Below are 20429 nucleotides of genomic sequence, written 5' to 3' on the forward strand. Positions count from 1 at the left end.
GGCACCATATGCATTTTAGGGCACCATGAATCTCTAACCTCTAACACGTTCCTATCTTCTTTTCAAAAGTACTGGCATTAGTTGCATCAGAATTATAAAATCCAGCCTAAAATTCCTATGTGGCATATGCAAGGCATGTTGCTACAAGTTAGAAGTAGGGCCAGAATGCTCACACAGATGAAGAGCAATCGAAATCAGGCAAGGCCTATGGGCACAATGAACTACTTGACACAATGAACTACTTGATTCTAAGATACTGTTTTGAGGCTCAGATGTTGAGCAGGTGACTAAGCTATGCATGCAGGGCTTATTTCCCATTTGGCTTCTCGTCACCCTTTCCCCCTCTATTCCACTCCCACCTCTGCCAAAACTCTACTGTTGTTTGGGGACCATAGGGCAAAACCCCTCCAATAGACTTCATGGATGAAGCCACTTCATAATCAACCTGTAAAATGTTATCTGTCTGTCTAAGTGGGGAAGTGTATTCTTCTCAAATAAATGCACTAAATGTCCATCAAAGTACTAATGTCAGTAAAATGAAAAATCAGTCCTATTTGAAAAGAATGAGACAGGAAGCATGCCGGGCTGCATGTGTGACCTCGCATTCGAGATCCCTCCAAGCCCTGCACCTCAAAACCATGTGCCCATGGTGGTTCACTGCACCTCTGTCATCCTTGCCAATCTGTCACAAGGCATGGCCATCTGAACTCACAACATGGGGATGGGGATCTTTGAAAAGTATAATAGCAAGAAACAGACCAGGAACATACAGGACACAAGTTGAACAGAACAAGAGAATGCCAAGTGCTGCTGACGGGGACTTCAAATAACCGTCCCCGGCATCTGCGGTGGTTTTACATAGAGATTTTTAATCTACTGTATACACTTTCCTCCATGTTAATTTCTGAAGCCATTAGCTAGGAGCAGAGCTGGAGAGAACTTTAAGTGCCCTTTGAGCACTGCCTAAGTTTCTTGAAGATCTTAGACTACAAGGTGTGATGTTTATGGTAGATGTTCTCATTTCTCAATTTGTTTAGAAGTTTTAGTCTTTTTTTTTTTTTTTTTTTTTTTTTCACTTAACAGAGCTTGCTGCACACAGATTCTCAGAAACAGAAAAATCTGTAGATGGGCAATTATGTGGTAGAGAAGGGTGTCAACACAGACTGTGGCTCACACATCACTCCCACTCCATCTGTGACAGGAGGCACCCAAAGGCATGGCTCGTTAAGTGATTCCACGAGTACCAGACTGCTTGGGGCATCTGTCAAGGTGGGTGTTCCCTTAGGGATGAAAGGAAGGGACATATCTTGATCACTCTCTTTCTTAAGGTCATCCAACTGATTCTGAGTTATTTTCTTCTTCACCAGGCAGCCTCGTGACCCGCACTTGGCTCCCAGGTGGATCTCCACGATGGCAGAAAATGCTGCGGTCAAATGAGGTAAGCAGGGCTTCTGCACGCCAGCAGCAGGAGGTGATGTGCTGGCAAACCAGTGTTCCAGTCAGTCCAGGTGGACCTGGCTGGCATGGACTGGTCCACAGAGCTCCATCATCCTAATGAACTGACAGCACTCACTTGGGAAGATAGAAGTGGACCCAGACTCCAGAACAGCATGGCTATCCTTTTGCTGCACACTTGTTCTACAGAACCATTTCTAAGTTCCTATAGGTTGTGTCAAAAGGTCTTCCTTTGTATATCTGTACATAGTATCTTATGAGATTGTCAACCTTTGTATTTCTTCCTATCTGCCAATCTCATTCTTAGTTTCTCCCAGCCCAAATGTGAGGTTCGTAAGGACAGAGATCATACCTTGTATCTTCACGGCATCCGAAAGTCCTGGCCTATAACACATTCTCAATAAAAATGTTCGCTAAAACAAACACTGAAAAAGTGATGGCGATAGTATTTACTGGAATTTACATATACTTATATATATATCATACACTCATGTCTAAAATGTATTTAACATAATATGTATTTACATATGTTTATATTCATATATTTAATTCATACAGGTTTCTTCTGTTTAACTAAAACCAACCTCCACCATCTACTGCCACAGTATCTCAAGACTCTTACAATCTTGCATTCACGTGAGGGCACACCATTTACTTCCAGGTAAAGTTTTGGGGTTTGGATTCTTTTCTATTTGATAAAGCACACCTTTTCAGACATTACGGAGATACAGATATAAAAACACAAATGGGTGAAGAAGAGCTCGTGGGGTTAACAAGATCACATCTATGTGGGTCACCAGGGCCACCTTGTCCCGGGGTGCTCCAAAGGACTTCGGGGTGGTGTTTCAAGGGTAGAGAAGAGGCAGGGAGGAAGTCAGGAGGGGTTAGGAGGCCAGCGGGGAGGGGGTGGTAGTGGGTGTCTGTGGGGATGGGACCCCTCCCACCTTTTCAGGATCCTTGTGCCCGCCCCCCTCCACTCCACGGCTGGGTTAATGCTTACTTTTCACAGGGCTCTCGTACTTGACCGGGCTTGAAGCCAGGAGCCGACTGGGAGCTGGGACTGGTGGGGGCCGACACAGGACTCCTGATGCTTTGCACCGAGTGCCTGCGGCTCCGCCTGCGGTCCAGGCCCCGCTGCTCGCCCTCTCCGCTGCCGCCTCCGGAGCACACGCTGGCCCTCCTCCTGTCCCGGCGCCCGCTGGGGGGCGGCTCTGCTGTCTCGTCGCCATCCTCGTGCCGCAGTGCCACCTGAAAAAGCAGACAGCGCCCGGTGCAAGGTCAGACTTGACATCCTCTCCCAGGCCTTAGGTGTGACTTTGCATTCCACGCTCCCCTTAATGAGCATTTAACACTGTCATTCCGTCCTGCTAACTCAGCTTCTCTGCAAGATCGTCACATCCGCACGCGTGCCAGAGCGCAGTCCGCGAACTTAAAGATGCTTGCCACCGTGTATTTTCCCAAATGGGTATGAAAAAGCCAACAGAGATCATGAGTAGGTCCGAGAAATATTTCATAATTAGACAGGATCTTTACCCTGGAGCCCAGCAATGTCATTTCCGGGGCCGCGTCTCTCCTGGACCCCCCTCGGCTCTGTTCTGGTCCAGGAGGTGAGGTCGGTCCTGAAGCCCAGCGGCGAGGAGCCCTGAAGTTCCTGATCATTCCTGAGCTTGCTTCCCAACAAGGGTGCTCAGAAGAGCACAGCAAGGATTCTACCCAGAGGCAAGAGCCACAAGGCGCCTGGTGAGCGGATCTGGCCTCACCCACGGATCTGTTGCAGAGGCCTATTCGGCAGCACGTACGGCCTGATGTCAGCACCTCTGCTGGGCACTGCTATCAGGCTACCCTCCCATCCCGGGCCCGGGGTTGGGGGAGGAGCCCCGAGTTACATTCGAGAGCCTGCATATGCTAGTCACGAAAATATATACCCAAAATAGACTTCACCTCTAGATTAGTTGTTTTTTTTTCATCTCCTCTTAAAAGTAATGCATATTTGTGCAGAAGAATAATTGCCTTACACTTTGCCACCGTGGATTTCCCATGGAAACCTGAGCCAACTGGCAGCATGCCTCCATACAGCTATCCTCCTCCAAAGGGTATTCTACTCCTGCTCCTAGTCGGCGCCCTCTCAGGAGGCCCTGCTCTGCCATCTCCTAATCTCGCTTTGTCCTGGATCCTGCCCCATGGCTGCCTCATTTTAGGTTAACACCATCTGCCTATGTGTTTGCTTGCCTCCCTGCTTCTCCATGCCTGTCCTTCCCAGCCAAGGGCTATACTCACCTGTATCTCCAGCTTCTGTAAGGGGTGTGTGCGTGCGCGTGTGTGCGCGCGCCCGCCCTCTCTAAAACTAGACAGTAGGAAAAGCACAGGTTGTCCTTAGCTAGATCTGTGCACACTGGCTGTGTGGCTCACGAGCCAGCTATGACCTGTAGCTAATTATTTGCCTTCTCTCTAGCTCACCGTATGAGGATAACAGTATTGCATTCGTGGGACTGCGGTAAGAATAACTTATGTAAAGATGATCTATGTGACTGGTACTCAATAAATACCCCCAGTAAACATGCCCACCTATTCCTCCCTCTCACAGATATGGCACGCCTGAGCCAGCCCCGGCCAAGTCCAGCAGCCTCTCTGACCTGGCAACCGAGGAACTACACAGTCCTACGTCCCCAAGGGTGCCAATTCTCCAGCCACATAGGTGCTCTTGGTCACATTTTACAACTCAGACCTGACGGGCGAGAGAACGGAGAATATAAAGACCCAGATGGCTAACCGTGCAATATGGCTCTAACATCACCTATCTATAGAAAACCGACCTATTGCGAAATCAGTGGTGTCCCGTGTCCAAAGTGTTCACACCTGTGCTCATCTAGCAAGGTGAGCTTGGCTGTGTCAAGACCAGGTGGGCCACTCTCGTCCCAGGTCACAGGGATGAACACCTAGGCCACGCGGCCTGTTTCACAGGGGTGCACCCACCATCCACGTGTCCCAGGTCCAGTTTCCTCTGGCTCCGGGTTTTGCGTGAGATCGATTTTGTGAAACCTCTCCTATCTTCGTGCCAGATACATTTTATAACAAGCTCACACAGAGGAGGACAATTTAATAATATTGTGACTATTTGTTCTCTCAGAATTTACTAGTCAGACATAATGTTGGGAGGTTTGACGTAATAATTGATAAGAGTTCAGAAAAAGCCCTGTTATAAAATGTCATTGGAAAGTCTGTTTCCTAGGGGTCTCCTCTCCAATACAATTGCAAGAACTAAGAATGAAGTTATACATTGGGTTAATCACATTTACCATCTCAACATTAACACTTTATACTGCATTCTCTGGGCAAGTTTGAGAATGATTGTACACCTGATGAAGGACAGTCTTTTTAAATATTTCTAGCCAATCGTTTTTCCTTCGGTTTTAGACGTAAAAATTCTAGACCATTTGAACTTATTCTGACCTGAAGTATTGATTCTGCTTCTTATTAAGTACACATTTGGAATGATAAGATTAGGGGCTAAAGTAGGTTCAGATATTTCTAATTCCTTGTCTAACCTCAGAGATCCAGGGATCAAATAGTGTTCCTTCCCCGAGAGGCACACTCTGTGTGCACAAAGTGAAATCCACTTTAACTGCCTTTTGTCAGAGAAGATGGAGACAATCAAAACATTTAAATGGAAAGAAAAATCTGGAAAAATTATCAAAGCAACCCCATAAGATAAATTTTAATGGGTGCTTTCTAAAGTACAGATCCTCAGCAAAACATTCATCTCTTAAACAACAACAACAACAAAAAAAAATGAGAGGGGTGTGCAGAAGGGGTAAATGGGGCACCGGATCCAAGTAGATTCAATGACAACCTCGTGCTTCACAGTGAGCAACAAGGGAACTTGAAATTTGGGGCTGGTGTTCACTCATGATTTTGTTTTTATAATAAGAATTATAGAATCACCGGTATCTCCCGAAGACAGGAAGAAAGGCTTTACTTTCACACGCAGGGCTAGAGCGGCAGTGCCCAGGTCCTTAGATTCTAGGGAACACAACAAATTAGAGACAAGAACATGCAGAACTAGCAAAGATCTGGAGAGAACAGCACTTACCACCACTCTGAATCTGTGGTGTCAGATCTGAGTAACTACATGTGCAAGGAGTGTCCCCACCAAACATGAGATGAGATCAATAATGTCCCAAAGAATCTCTATCTAGTCTCTCCCTAATAATGCAGTGTTTCACTTGCTGGGCCCCTCAGCAAGTGCTATTTCTTTTTTTTTTTTTTTTAATGTTTATTTATTAAACATTAAAGAGAGAGCGCAAGCAAGCATGAGCAGGAGTGGGGGGAGGGGTAGACAGAGAGGGGGACAGAGGTTCCCAAGCAGGCTCTGTGCTGACAACAGAGAGGCCAATGTGAGGCTTGAACTCACTAACCGTGAGATCATGACATGAGCCCCAGTCGGACACTTCACTGACTGAGCCACCCAAATGCCCTGTAATTCTTTTAATTAAATGTAGAACACTACTCATAAAGTAAAACCCACATGAGGAGCAGTTTCCAAATCCAGCACTGACTGCTTACATAGTCTACCCTACTTTACTAGGAAAGCAATTAGAAGCAACTTAGGTTGGCATCTGTGACAACTTCCATCAGTCGTCTCAACGACTGTGAATGATCTGAATACTCTTTAAGTTTTTATTAGGGGCATTTTCAAACATACACACAGTGTACAAAGAGAGTACAAAGACTGTGATGTGTTTATCACCCATGACCGTTCAACAAGTATCAACCCTGTCCAACCTTGTGTTACTTACGCCCCACTCCCTGCCCCAACCCCAGACTTTGAGGTAAATCCCAGATCACATCATTTCATCTGTAAACATTTTAGTATATATCTCTAAAAGATAAGGATTTTTAAAACCCATAACCACCATATTACCGTTCCACTTAAAATAATTTTATTAACTTGTTTTATTTTTCATTTTTTTAAATTTACATCCAAATTAGTTAGCCTATAGTGCAACATTGATTTCAGGAGTAGATTCCTTCCACTTAAAATAATTTCTTAGTATCATCAAATATCCACTAACGTGAACACTCTTGATAGAGGTCAAAAGCTATTACATTTCTGGGGCACCTGGATGGCTCAGTTGCTTAAACGTCTGACTTTGACTCCAGTCATGATCTCATGGTTCATGAGTTCAAGCCCTGCACCGGGCTCTATGCTGACAACTCAGAGCCTAAAGCCTGCTTTGGATTCTGTGTCTCCCTCTCTCTCTCTCTGCCCCTCCCCTGCTCATGCTGTCTCTCTCTCAAAAATAAACAAACACTAAGAAAATTTTTTAAAAACGACTTGAGTTTATATCATATTACTACTCACATCATGACAGGCAACCATTGTTACATAATAGACACAATCTTGTTCCATATTGCTATCTCACACCTTCTTTGTAATCCTACACATATACATCCATACCTATAGATCCTGGTTCAGCTTTTAGGTGAAGTGACACCGATGCCAGTAGCATTTCAAGAAGGAACTACGCTAATGACAGCTCGTAGAATATTGTCACGGTGCTGGATTCCCAGAGAACCACACCTCCCTGTCTCCTCACTCTGGTGTAGCCCCCTCCTACACTGAGTCCATTTTCTATGGGACTTGATTTGGTCAATGGGGTATCAGCCAACATGATACAAACAAGGCCTGAGAAGTGTTTGCACATGGGGACTTGCCCTTCTGAAATGCTGCTACCATGTAAAGAAGTGCAGGCTAGCCTGCTGAAGACACACAGCCTAGCCAAGAGCCAGCACCAAATGCCGAAGCAAGTGAATGAGGCCATCTTAGACCATCTCTCTGCCCCTTCCCTGCTCACATGTGCACATGCGCTCTCTCTCAATGAGTCAATAGCCAGACTCACAGATACATAATACAAGTTCTCAAACAAAGGAGCTTCTGTCTTCATGGAACTTGGTGGTATTTGGGAGCGTTCTCCTTCCCCAAGAGTGGAAGCTCTCCAAAAGGGATCAAAAATCTGTCCTCTTGGGTTTTTATGGTGGCTTAATGGTGGAGTCATGATTGACTAAGTCACTGGCCACTGGCTGATTCAGCCTGCCCCCATCCAGAAGTGCCTTCCAAAAGTCAGCTCACCAACATAACAAAAGATACCTTTATCACCCTCAACACTTAGGCAATTTCCAGGGTTTTGGGAGCTGTGAGCCAGAAACGAGAATAATGACCAGATACATATTTCTTATAGTAAATCACAATATCACACTCTCATCCCCAAAGCCTTCAGCCTTAATATACTTTTCCATTACTAGGACCGCATTTTCAGAGTCAAAAGTTAGAACATCTAATCTGACAAAAGATTTTATATCTTGATTTGTGAATTTATATATTTGAAAACTCATGTAAAGCTATAAAAATTAAAATGAATTTAATTAAGCAGGGATTAAATCACCTTTCTGAAATGGAATTAAATTACATGGAATTGTGCCTGTCCCCAGAAAGTCCAGGACATGTGGTCACCAGACATCCTCCACTGTTAAGAAGAATTCTAGAAGCCCAACCAAGTTCTCTCAATTACTTGAAAACATTCACAGCTTTTGTGAGGAAAAGACTGGCTCTGCTTATAGATCTCTTTGCTGCTCCTGAATTGAATGAACTTGGTTGTCCTGTCATAGTAAATATTGTTCAAAACATTAACTTTCAGAAAGGAATAAAAACCCTGTGACTCTGCCTGCTATCTCAAGCACTGAGTTGTCACCTTGAGTTATTACTCAGGGCATCTCTCCTTTAAGGTAGCTGCACTCTGATTAAATCATGTCTTTCCTTCAACCCAGCATCTGGCAAATACAGTCATAAAACAAGTGATATTTAAGAGAGACCTTCACTCAAGCCCTTACTGAACTTCTACTCTGGGCAGGCATCCCGATAAACCCTGGGGCCAAAGAGGGAAATGAGACATGGCTCAGAGTAGCAACTCGGAGGCAGACTGACAGGCAAGCATGTCCCGAGGACTGGCCAGTCCGAGGTACAGGCATAGCGAGTTCCCTTTCGTAAGTTGTGAACAAAGAGGAAGGGACAAGTGTAGGAACTCTTTTGATCTTGCCATGAAGGCCTGGCGGACAAGGGGACGGCTAAGGTGACTCCTATAGGAGTGGGAATTGGCCAACTATGAGAACAGGAAGAAAGAACACTCTAGGCAGAGAAAAGAGAATAAAGGAAAGCCCACCCATCCCACCCCACAGCACTGGTGCAAAGACCTGTCTTTCACGTTCAAGAGCCAGAAGAAGTTGAGTATGGCTGAAACTTCAGAGACATCATAGGAGCGACCAGAGACAAGGCCACAGGGGCATAAAGGCCACACACTGTGTAGCAGACCCCTGTATCGACTCAAGCTGTGTGGGCTTCATCCTGTTGGCCACAGAAAAGGTTTTTCATTTATTATTTTTTTTTTTTAATTTTTTTTTTCAACGTTTATTTATTTTTGGAACAGAGAGAGACAGAGCATGAACGGGGGAGGGGCAGAGAGAGAGGGAGACACAGAATCAGAAACAGGCTCCAGTCTCCGAGCCATCAGCCCAGAGCCTGACGCGGGGCTCGAACTCACGGACCGCGAGATCGTGACCTGGCTGAAGTCGGACGCTTAACCGACTGCGCCACCCAGGCGCCCCGGTTTTTCATTTATTCATTCACTCATTTGCTTGCTCACGTTTGTTCTTTTGAACAGAGAAATGGCCTAATAGTCAGATCTGACTTTCAGAAGGATCCTTTTTTTCAGTTGCTGGGAGTTAGGAAGGGAGAGAAAGTAGAGAAACCCCCAGGGGAGGCAGCCCCTGCAGGATGCCAGCCTCTCGTGGCTCAGCTCACGTTGCTCTCCCAGCCCCTACCCCTCCAGTCACACCAACCTCTTTTCAACCCTTCACACCTGCCAAGCCAGAGCTCCTCCACTGCTTTGCCCTCCATCACTGTCTTCTACCTCATCCTGTCTCTCTTCATAGACATGTTTGGAGGCTCATATTCTCTGCTTGTTCATGTAATTGGTTACTGTCTGCATCCCATAAGAGTGTGCGCTCCCTGAGGGCAATGACCTTGTCTGCCTAGTTCACTGCTATGTCCTGGGGCCTAGAATAAGTGCCGGGAACATAGCAGCGCTCAACAAAGTTGTGCTGAATACACAAATTCACAGAGGAACAAATGAATGAGAAGATATTACAATAATCCAGGTAAGAAACAATGGGGCCAGAGCTGTGAAATAAACAAAGTGAGGTTTTTCAGAAATCAGATTTCTAAGTGGGGGGCAGAGGAAAAGAAAAAGGAGTCCAAGATAGCTCCAGGTTTGTAACATGGGAGACTCCACTGCTTGTCGAGGTGGAGAAATGAAATGCTTACATGTCATGTGCAGCTCCCAAGTAGCCATGCCCAGCACAGAACTTCCCTGGCAGCGTCCGTATCCCTCGGCACCACTATACTGAGCTGCTGGGGGCAATCAGCTACTTGCTTGTCTTATACCATAGATTTAAAGTTCCTTGGGCAGGGACTTTTCTCTGTATTTTTAGCCCCAGCAAAGTATGTGACATATAATAGGCTTCCATGAATGAATGTAACACAAGAAGAGAAGCAGGCAGAGAGGCAGGGAGCCAGGGGCCTTGGAAAAAGCTCAAGGTCAAATATCAGCCACAAAAGCTCAAAAGCTGTGGAACTCATTAGGTAAATAAGAACAGGCCACATAGACTGAGAGTGGAGGCCTGATAAGGGAAGCCCAACACTGAAAAGAAGGTCAGAGAAGAAAGATTCAGGGGAGGACACTGAGGAGGAATGATTAGAGAGATATTCTGGAGCCATCTGTACACACAGCCAGAAATACAGAAACAACACATAGGAGTAGTCTCATGAACATTAGCATCATCCTTTCAAAATGCTAGCCAAACAGTGATATCCAAACTGATAAAGATGGCATACAGAAAAAGAGAGGAAGAGAAGAGATAGAGGGAAGATGAGGGGAAGCCAATCTTATGCGTAAGAATACTTGTGTATACATCCGAAATAAGTTAGTAACAAACAATTTCCACAGCGCATTTTAAAAAAGGATACATCATGACCAAGCGGGTTATAGACCAGGAGCACAAGGATGGTTTACAAAAGTAAAGAAATGAATTAAATAACCAACTCAAAAAAAACTAGAAAAATATACCAACAAAGTAAACTGAAAGAAAGTTAACGAAGAAAGTTATAAAGATAAAAAAGAGGATGTAACACTTCCAAACTCATTTTACAAGGCCAGGATTATCCTGTTACCAACACCAGATAAAGACACCCCCCCCCCCCCCCCCCACACACATTACAGGCTAATATCCCCAATGAACATTGTTGTAAAAATCCTCAATAAGATATTACCAAACCAAATTCAGTAATGCATTAAAAGGATCATATACCATCATCAAGTGGGATTTATTCCAGGGACTCAAGGATATCTCAACATCCATAAATCAATCACCATGATATTCCATATTAACAAAGGATAAAAATCATATCACCATCTCAATAGGTGCAGTAAAACATCTGACAAAATTCAACATGCATTTATGATGAAAACTTTCCAAAAAAAGTGAGTATAGAAGGAAATACTTCAAAAAGAAAAAAACAGAAGGAAATACCTCAATATAATAAAGGCCATATAGGAAAACTCCATCATACTCAATAGTGAGAAGCTGAAAGCTTTTCCTCTAAGATCAGGAACAGATAAGGATGCCCACTCTCCTCACTTTTAATCAATATAGTATTGAAAGTCCTAGCCACAGCAATTAGGCAAGTAAAAGAAACAAAAGGCATCCAAATTGGGAAGGAAGAATTCATTCACAGATGACGTGATACTATATAAAGGCCTACAGATGCTATTAAAAAAAAAATGATCAGAATAAGTGAATTCAGTAAAGTTGCAGGATGCAAAATTAGCATAAGGAAATCAGTTATGTTTCTATATACTAATAATGAGCTCCCAGAAAGAAAAACTAGAAAACAATGCCATTTGCCATTGCATTAACAAACACCTAGGATTAAATTTAACCAATGAGGTGAAAGACCTATGTTCTAAAAACTATAAAACACTGATGAAAGAAATTGAAGATGACACAAATAAATGGAAAGATATACCAGGCTGATGGAGTGGAAGAACACTGTTAAAATGTCCACAGTACCCAAAGTGAGCTACAGATTCAATGCAGTCTCCATCAAAATACCAATGGCATTTTCACAGACTTAGAAAAAAAGAATCCTAAAATTTGCATGGAACCAAAGAAGAGCCCACGTAGCCAAAGCAATCTTGAGAAAGACAAACAAAGCTAGAGGTATCATGCTTCCTGATTTCAAACTATACTACAAAGCTACAGTAATAACAACAACAGCATGGTACAGGCACAAAAACAGATATATACATCAACAGAATAGAATAGACATAAACCTATGCTTATGCGGTCAATAAGTCACTGACAAAGCAGGTAAGAACATACAATGGACAAAAGACAGTCTCCTCAATAAATGGTGATGGGAAAACGGGACAGCTACATGCAAAAGAATGAAACTGTACCACTATCTTAGACCATATACAAAAAGAAACTCAAAATGAAGTAAAGACTTGAATGTAAGACCGGAAACCACAAAGTTCCTAGAAGAAAACAGGCAATAAGCTCTTTGACATCAACCCCAGCAATATTTTTTTGGACCAGACTTCTCAGGCAAGGTTAACAAAAGCAAAAATAAACAAGTGGGACCACATCCAACTAAAAATCTTTTGTAGAGAAAAGGGAGCCATCAACAAAACAAAAAAGGCAACCTACCGACTGGGAGAAGATCCTTGCAAATCATACATCCAATAAGGGGTTAATATCCAAAATACATAAAGAACCTCCACAGCTTCTCAAACAACCCAATTAAAAAGTGAGCAGAGGACTTAAACAGACATTCTCCCAAAGAAAACATCCAGATGGCCAACACACACATGAAAAATCCTCAACATCGCAAATCATCAGGGAAACACAAATCAAAACCACAGTGAGATATCCCCTTACGCTGATCAGGATTGGCTGTTATCAAGAAGGCAAGAAATAACACGTGTTAGTGAGGATGTGGGAAAAGGGGAAACTTTGTGCACTGTTGGAGGGAACATAAATTGGTGCAGTCTGGAAAACAGTACAGAGATTCCTCAAAAATTGAAAAAAAGAACTACCATATGATCAGCAATCCACTTCTGGGTATTTCTCCAAAGAAAATGAAACCACCAATCCAAAGAGATAAATGCACCCCTATGTTTACTGTCAGTTTTCTTTATAGCCAAGATATGGAAGCAACCTGAGTGGCCACTGATAGATGAGTGGATAAAGAAGATGTGGCACACATATACAATGGAATATTGCTCAGCCATAAAACAGAATACAACCTTGTCGTTTGCAGCAACATGGATGGACAAAGAGGGTATAATGCTAAGGGAAATGAGACAGAGAAAGACAGATACCCTACTATTTCACTTATATGTGGAATATGAAAAACAAAACAAACCCAAAAAACAGACTCATAGACACCAGAAACCAGCTGTTGGTTACCAGATTAGGGAGGAGGTCCAAAGTCAGGGGAAATAGAAGAAGGGGATTAAGAGGCACACACTTCCAGTTATAAAATAACTAAGTCATGGGGATGTAATGTACAGCCTAGGGAATACAGTCCATAATACTGTAATAACTTTGTATGGTACAGGTAACTAGACTTACTGTGGCTATTTCCTAACATACAAAACTAATGAATCACTATGATGTACACCTGAAACTAATAGGATGTTGGATGCCAACTATACCTCAATTTTAAAAACAAATATTGAGTTACAAACAGAAAAGTAGTGCATGGGGTGAGTGGGTGGCTCAGTTGGTTGAGCGTCCGACTTCAGCTCAGGTCGTGATCTCACAGTTCATGAGCTCGAGCCCCGTGTGGCCTCTGTGCTGACAGCTCAGAGCCTGGAGCCTGCTTCGGGTTCTGTGTCTCCCTCTCTCTGGCCCTCCCCTTCTCAAAAAATTTAAAGAAAGAAAAGCAGTGCAAATCGTACGTAAATCAAAATTATTTGAAAAAAAGCCCAACAAAATAGACAATCTACTAGTTAATCTATAATTACAAACAAAAATTATTCAATAACAAAGGGAAATACCTATTGGAACAGAGGAAGTTAAAATCACTCATAAGAGATTTATCTATCTCTTTGCTAGTCCATTTAAAATTCCAGAAGAAATGAATAATTTCCTCATAAAATATAATTTAGCAAAATTGATCCCACTAAATATAAGGAGTTTAAGTAGACCAATCACCACAGAAAAAAACAGTTACCAAAGACTTTTTTTTCTTCCCCCCAACAATGCATGCGTGCACACGCACACGCACACATACTCCTCTTCCTCGCACAGGCCCACACGTTGGATAGAATTTCCTGAATTTCCCAAATTTCCCAAGGGAATTCTATCAAATCATCAAAGACCACGGACAAGGGCAGAGAGAAATACAAACTTCTAAATATTTTTATAAATCAAGAATAAAAGTGATACTTAAACATAAAAAGGATCACAGACCCACACAAAAAGAAAAGTACAAGAATACTCAAGGTCACGCGGTTTGTCGTGGCAACAAAAGTTCAAACCAACAAACACCCAATGAGAGAACAGCAAATAAGTAAACTGTCCTACAGTCACCAGCAGTGAAAATGAATACACGAGAAATCCACACAACAACATGGGTAAGTTTCAAAAACAATAAGCCAATGAGAAATTGTAGAAGGATACAAACGATAGGTTTCCCTTTATAAAAAATTTGGGAACAGTACGCTGTTTAGGGATACAGACTGGGAGAAAGGAACTAAAACAGCTGGACTAAGACCTCCTCACTCCTTCTATAAAGCAATGAGTCTGGGGAAAGAAAGAAGCCAAGTGACTCCTTCTAATCTTTTGTAAGTATGCTAATAACCAGACCACCTAATAAACAGCCTAATACTATTTGCTAAAATGAGAGCTCTTGTTTCTGGAATTGCTCTTAACAGGATGGGACTGGTTAAGGATCACCTGACTAAGGACTACCTATGGCGCAGAATGTATGGGCTCACGAGCCATGATTCTCTACACTATGCAGTAGAGAGGCCTCATAACCGAATACTACTCACTGGGCAGCGGGGGTGGGGAGGGGACCTGTGATCCTCACTTGGAGACCTCACCTATTTTCTGGGTCAGAAAGCATATGTCTGATGCAGGAGGAAAAGACCTAGGAGTCCAGGGATGACCCAGACCCCTCCCTGTTTCCTCTGCACCTCTATAGTCTGTACTCTTGAAATTATTAGCATAGCTAGATTAGTACAGCCAGATATCTGTCATCTCGGATTTAATAATCTGACCCTTTGAGTTAGTTCAATCATTTATCACAGGATAAGAGCTTTTCAGGTAAAAGTATAAAGAAAACAAAAGAATAGTGCTGAGGTTGGTGAGGTGACACCAGGGAGGGCTACAAAGGATACTTCCAAGTTACTGGTAATGTTTCAGTTCTTAAATACATGAGTGTATCAGTCAGGATTCTCCATAGAATAAATAGGATATGCATGGAGACTGACTATAAAGAATTGCCTTGCATGATTGTGGAGGCTGAGAAGACCCAAGATTGGCAGTCCAAAGGCCTGAGAAACAACGGTGTTAGTTTCAGATGGAGTTCAAAGGTAGTGGTCACCTATGTCCCAGCTCCTGAGCATCAGGCGGAGAGAATTTGTTCAACAGATAGGCTGAGGTCTGCCCACACTGGCAAGGGCAATCTTCTTTACTTCACCTACCAACTCAAGTGTTAATCTCATCCAGAACCCCCCTCACAGACACACACAGAATAATATTGGACCAAATATCTGAACACCTTGTGGCCCAGTCAAGTTGACACAGAAAATTAACCATCACAATGAAACAAGGGTGCTTGTTTCATTGTTCTTTGAATAACAGGTATATGCTAAGTTCGTGAAGCATATGAACTCGACGCTAAAAGTAGTAAGCAAATGCAATTTGACAAAAGGAAGACGGTGAATACAGAACAATTTCTGAAAAGGTTGGTATGAAAGAGAAGAGGGAGACGGGGAGGTAGCTTGACAGGTCAGAAGTGGAACAACATTATACGGGGTGTAACCCATATAATGGGGAAAATGTATGAAAACTTCTATTTGACAAATAGATTATATAAAGAATATTCAGAATATACAAAGAACTCCTACAACCCATGAGTAACAAAACCACCCAATTTAAAAACATCCAAAGGATGGGGGCAGCAGGGTGGCTCAGTTGGTTAAGTGACTCTTGATTTTGGCTCAGCTCATGACCTCAGGGTCATGACATTGAGCCCCAGGTTGGGCTCCAAGATGGGCAGGAACCTGCTTAAGATTCTCTCTCTCTCCCTCTGCCCCTCCCCTGCTCTCATGAGCCCTCTCTCTCTCTTTCTCTAAATAAATAAACAAACAAAACAAGACAAACTTTAAAAATGAGCAAAAGATCTGAATAGACATTTCTCCACAGAAAATATAAAAATGGCCAGTAGGCACATGGAAAGATGCTCAATGTCATTAATCATTGGGGAAATGCAAATCATGACCAAAATGTGTACCACTTCACACTCCACTGAAATGGCTATAATTTTTTTTAAAAAGACAATAACGAGCACTGAGGAGGATGAAGAGAAATGGGAAGCCTCATTACACTGTCGGTAGGAAAGTAAAATGGTGCAGCCTCCTTGGAAAATAGTCTGGCAGCTCCTCAAACAGCTAAACGTCAAGTTACCATATGACCGGCAATTTTACCTAGACATACACCTGAGAGAATTGAAAGCATATGTCCACACAGAAAGTTGTACACGCACGTTCACAGCAGCATTATTTGTATTGGCCAAACTAATGGAAATAACCCCAATGTCCATCAAGTGATGAACAGGGAAATAAAATATGGTGTTATCCAAGCAACGGAATATTAGCACAAAAAGGAACAAAGTACAGATACATACCAAAATATGGATAAACCCTGAAAATATGTTAAGTGAAAGCTAGTCACAAAAGTCACATGTTGTACAGTCCCATTTGTAGGAAAAGTCTAGAAAAGGCAAATCCATACAGAGAGTAGATTCGTGGTTTGGGCGCAGGAAGTTTGGGGGGCAGAGAATAACGGAAAGTGTCTGCTAACAGGTATGGGGTTTCTTTTTGGGTTGATGAGTGCATTCTGGAATATGATAGAGGTGACGGTATGCAACCTTGTGAACATGCTAAAAACCCCTGGACTTTAAAGTTTTAAGTGGTTACTTCTGTGGTATGTGAATATCAAGGGGAAAACAGGGAAATGTCACAGATGGAACGTCCTCAGCTATAGCCTCATTCACACATTATGGCTAAGCACGTGTCTAAAGCAACAAGCTTTCCTGTTCAGTCACACACCCAAACGGAATCAGATCTCTGGATTCTGCCCCCTTCTGGCCATGGAAGGAAACAGTGAGGATCAACAGTGAGGAATGCGATTTGCTACTCACAAAGTGTGCTCTAACCTTCAATTAGAGGCCAGACAATAGTTACATCAGATAAGTAACTTTAATAAAGGGGCACGGGACCTAAAACTAACCCACAGCAAGCAATATGAACTCAAGTCAACAAAGCCATAAAGCCATGATGTATAACCCAAATCAAGGCCACCTTCATAGAAGTGGGATGGGTGCGACTGTAGAGGGCTCCGGGCTCACACTCTGCGGGGCTCCGTGGCTTAATGCTCTTTTACCAACTTGAAATTCTTACTAATTCTATCTGTAAACATGTGTTTTAGAAGTGACGTCCAATGGAACAATGGAGCAGGTGCACAAGTCGGGGAAGTAGATGCAATACGTATGTCTGCCATTCCCTGCACCCATGAGCCTAGAGTGATGGTAGGTGCACAATATGTGAGAATTCAGGGAGCCTCCAACAGGGTACAAGGTAAGTGTGTTACCTTGTAACTAAGCAGAGGTACTGAGAGCCTTGGAGGTTCCCCGTGCAAACCAGAACTGGCTTTGAATGCAGACAGATGGTAACCCAAGGGTCCTACGAAATCCTTTCTCACCCAGGTTATTCTGCAGTACAAGCCAACCACTTACACTGAAATGACATAGAAAAAAATGGAAAGATATGGTGGCCCACGGTTCCTTTTCCTTTCAGCCCTGCTGTACTCACCAGTAACGTGAAGATGGAGTGCTGATAGAAGGAACATACACCAAGAAGTGAAATAAAAATAGCTCAGTTCGTCTTATATAGTGTTTACACTGTTCCAGCAGAAACAAAATGCATAGGCATGTAGGAAGGAGCTACAAAATGGAAATTGTATGATTCTGCATGGAAGTTAAACGCTCTTATATTTGCATTTTAAACTGGCATTCGTTGTACAATAATAAAGAACAGTAAAATCTATGCTAAAACTTAAAAAATTCAATTTTTATGTCCTTACAGTGGCATTAAATAGCAAATAGAGCATAAAACCCCATAACGAGGCAAGAGAGATTGCAGAAGAAAGGGAAAAGCTGGGTAGTATCTTTAACTGTAAGCCAGTGACCATGCGTCTCCTCCATCAGGGGTTCTCACATTTGAGGAAGGCCGGAGACACCGGGAAGCCTCCACAACGTGGATCGCCAGACCTCCTCTTGGACTCTCTGATTCGGGGGTCTGGGGTGGGGCCCCAGAACCTGCATTTTGTGAAGCTCCCAGGTGGTGTGGACGCTGCTATACCACACTCATAACCACCGGTCTAGAATATGTTTACCTCAGCCTGTGGTGTGTGTCCAAGCTAGGCAATGCCATACAAAAGGAGTGTGCTGTTACCTCATACATGTTCAATTGCTCTACCAAGTCCAGGTCGGTCCCTTTCTTGTTCAAGTGCCGCTGGGACACGGCCGCAATGCCCAGCTCCTCCAGGCAGTCCACCACATCGTAGAAGCTGTCTTGGTCTGGCAATCCTGACAGCGTCTGGATGAAGAAAGAACAGGACACAAACACGTCTTAGGGGGCTGTCTCAAGGCTTTCAAAGCATTTTTTTTGCAGGGGAGCCAGTAAGCCAGGATTATAACTCTATGGGACAAAGCAAGACAGATGACAAGATCATTTGAGAAAAAAAACTCTTAGGGTGGTAGCAGAATGCACTCCAAGAGCCCACTCCCTGGTATACAGGTACTGTCTAATCCCCTTCCCTTGAGCGTAAGCAGGACACTTCCAGAGTTTAATTACATTATATTGCAAAAGTGAACAGATTTTCCAGGTATCATTCAGGTCCCAAGTCAGCTGACTTTGAGTGAAAGGGAAGATTAACCTGGGTGGGTGGGCCCGACCTAATCAGGTGGGCCTTTTTAAAAGCAGCTTTAGGCATTTCCGGAGCTCAGAGACGAGTAGAGAGATTATCCTGCTGGCCACGAAGAAGGCAGCGAGCCACCATGAGTTCTCCAGCTGCAAGGAAATGAGCTCTGCCAACAACCACAAAAGCTTGGAAGAGGATCCCCGAACCTCAGACCAGACTCCAGTCCTGGTCGACACCTTGACTACAGCTTTGTGAGATTCTGAGCAGAGGACCCAGCTAGGCGGTGCCTGGAACTGGTCCCATGGAAATTGTGAGCTGATAAGTCTGTGTTGTTTTAAGCTGCTAAATTTGTGGTAATTTGTTACCTAACATGCTCAGTGATTAGAAACTCCTGTTACGGTCAATCTACCAACAGCTGGAGTTATAGCAATTTAATGATTCCTTTTTCTTTCAATTTGGTAGACCTTCCCCTTGGTCTATGAAATTTAAGCAAACATGAGAAATTTCAAAGCAGCAACCAAGAGACAAAAAGATAGCCCACGACAGAGGGCGAGGTGGGGGGAAGCTGACTTCTCTTTGAATTCTGTGTCTCTTAAAAGAAAGATGATCTCAGAGCAGGCTTCTGCTCAGAACTGGAGGGACCTTGAGGTTATTTACTGCAAGTCCTTATCTTAGGAATAGGGAGATGAGAGCTGGGGAGGAAAGGGATTTGCCTGAGGGAACAAGAAGTTCCTGCCGACCTGGGACAAAAGCCTAGCCTCTCCTCACACACTCATGCTTCTACACAAATTATTCTGGCCTGGAATCTCCAACACAGGTTTTTACTCCCTATTTCACTGCCTTTGCATTTCCAAGAACCCTACAGATAGATTTCAAACTTATTCTGAACTCTTGGAAAAGAAAAGACCAACACTGTCTTAAGACCAACGTCTCCAACACTTCTATTTGGGGGCTATTAACATTGGAAAGAATGTCTCCATTCGTAACACAAATAATGGCTTGCTCCTTTCTATGCTGACCAAAGAGGACACAACTCAGTGCTGTTGAGATCAGAAATGAAGGAAAAATAACCGGGATGCAAGAGCTTAATTAACCAGGGGCCCCAGCAAGGACCCAGAACAGGAGGCTGTGAACCAGTCAGACTCCATAACAAACAGGTGCTCCCAGGCGAGCGGCCAAGTGTGAAGGCACCCGCCAGCGCCTGCAGGTGCCAGGTGAGGTGGGGCCTCTGCCTTAGCAGGCAACCACAATCCTGAGCTGTCCCTGGCTCCTGAGGCTAATTGAAAAACTATGCAGCCGTTCAAAGAATCCTATCATCAGAACAATCCATCTTTTGGTTTTAGTGAAAACCCTTGAACTTGTTAAAAGATGAGGAAGTGGAAATGGGGCCCAAGGCCAAGGACAGGGCTGGTGATCAGAGATGCCCTGACTGCAGACCGCCAGAATTGCAATTTGAGGAACCCAGGTGAGGTGATATTTAGTGTTTGATTGACAACTTCCTACTCAACAGTGTGGGGGCCACGATGAGGCAGACAGAAGCCTCCTCACCTCTCAGTTCCCTTCCCTTTTTTCCCTGAAAGTCAACTGAAGTTCTTACAGAACTTAGCCCAGGGAGTTAAATTCCTGAACCTAATCCCTGTGGC

At 43.6% G+C, this 20429-nt stretch overlaps 1 protein-coding gene across 14 annotated transcripts in view; it reads right to left on the minus strand.

Annotated features, from left to right (window-relative positions):
* FHOD3 (formin homology 2 domain containing 3) overlaps nt 1–20429 on the minus strand; it is a 472216-nt gene that overhangs the window by 147953 nt on the left and 303834 nt on the right. For 13 of the 14 annotated variants that reach the window (XM_040479041.1, XM_040479040.1, XM_040479036.1 and 10 more), the window contains 2 exons: nt 18318–18461; nt 2456–2703 (listed from right to left, as the gene is read on the minus strand). In XM_040479041.1, coding sequence (XP_040334975.1) covers nt 2456–2703; nt 18318–18461 — 392 coding nt within the window. Of the gene's footprint in view, nt 1–2455; nt 2704–2988; nt 3201–18317; nt 18462–20429 lie in introns of those variants that run through there. The other variant, XM_040479045.1, reaches the window with a different exon arrangement.

The sequence above is a fragment of the Herpailurus yagouaroundi genome, unplaced genomic scaffold (genome assembly GCF_014898765.1).
Source record: "Herpailurus yagouaroundi ecotype Mexico unplaced genomic scaffold, PumYag 142, whole genome shotgun sequence".
NCBI lineage: Eukaryota > Metazoa > Chordata > Mammalia > Carnivora > Felidae > Herpailurus > Herpailurus yagouaroundi.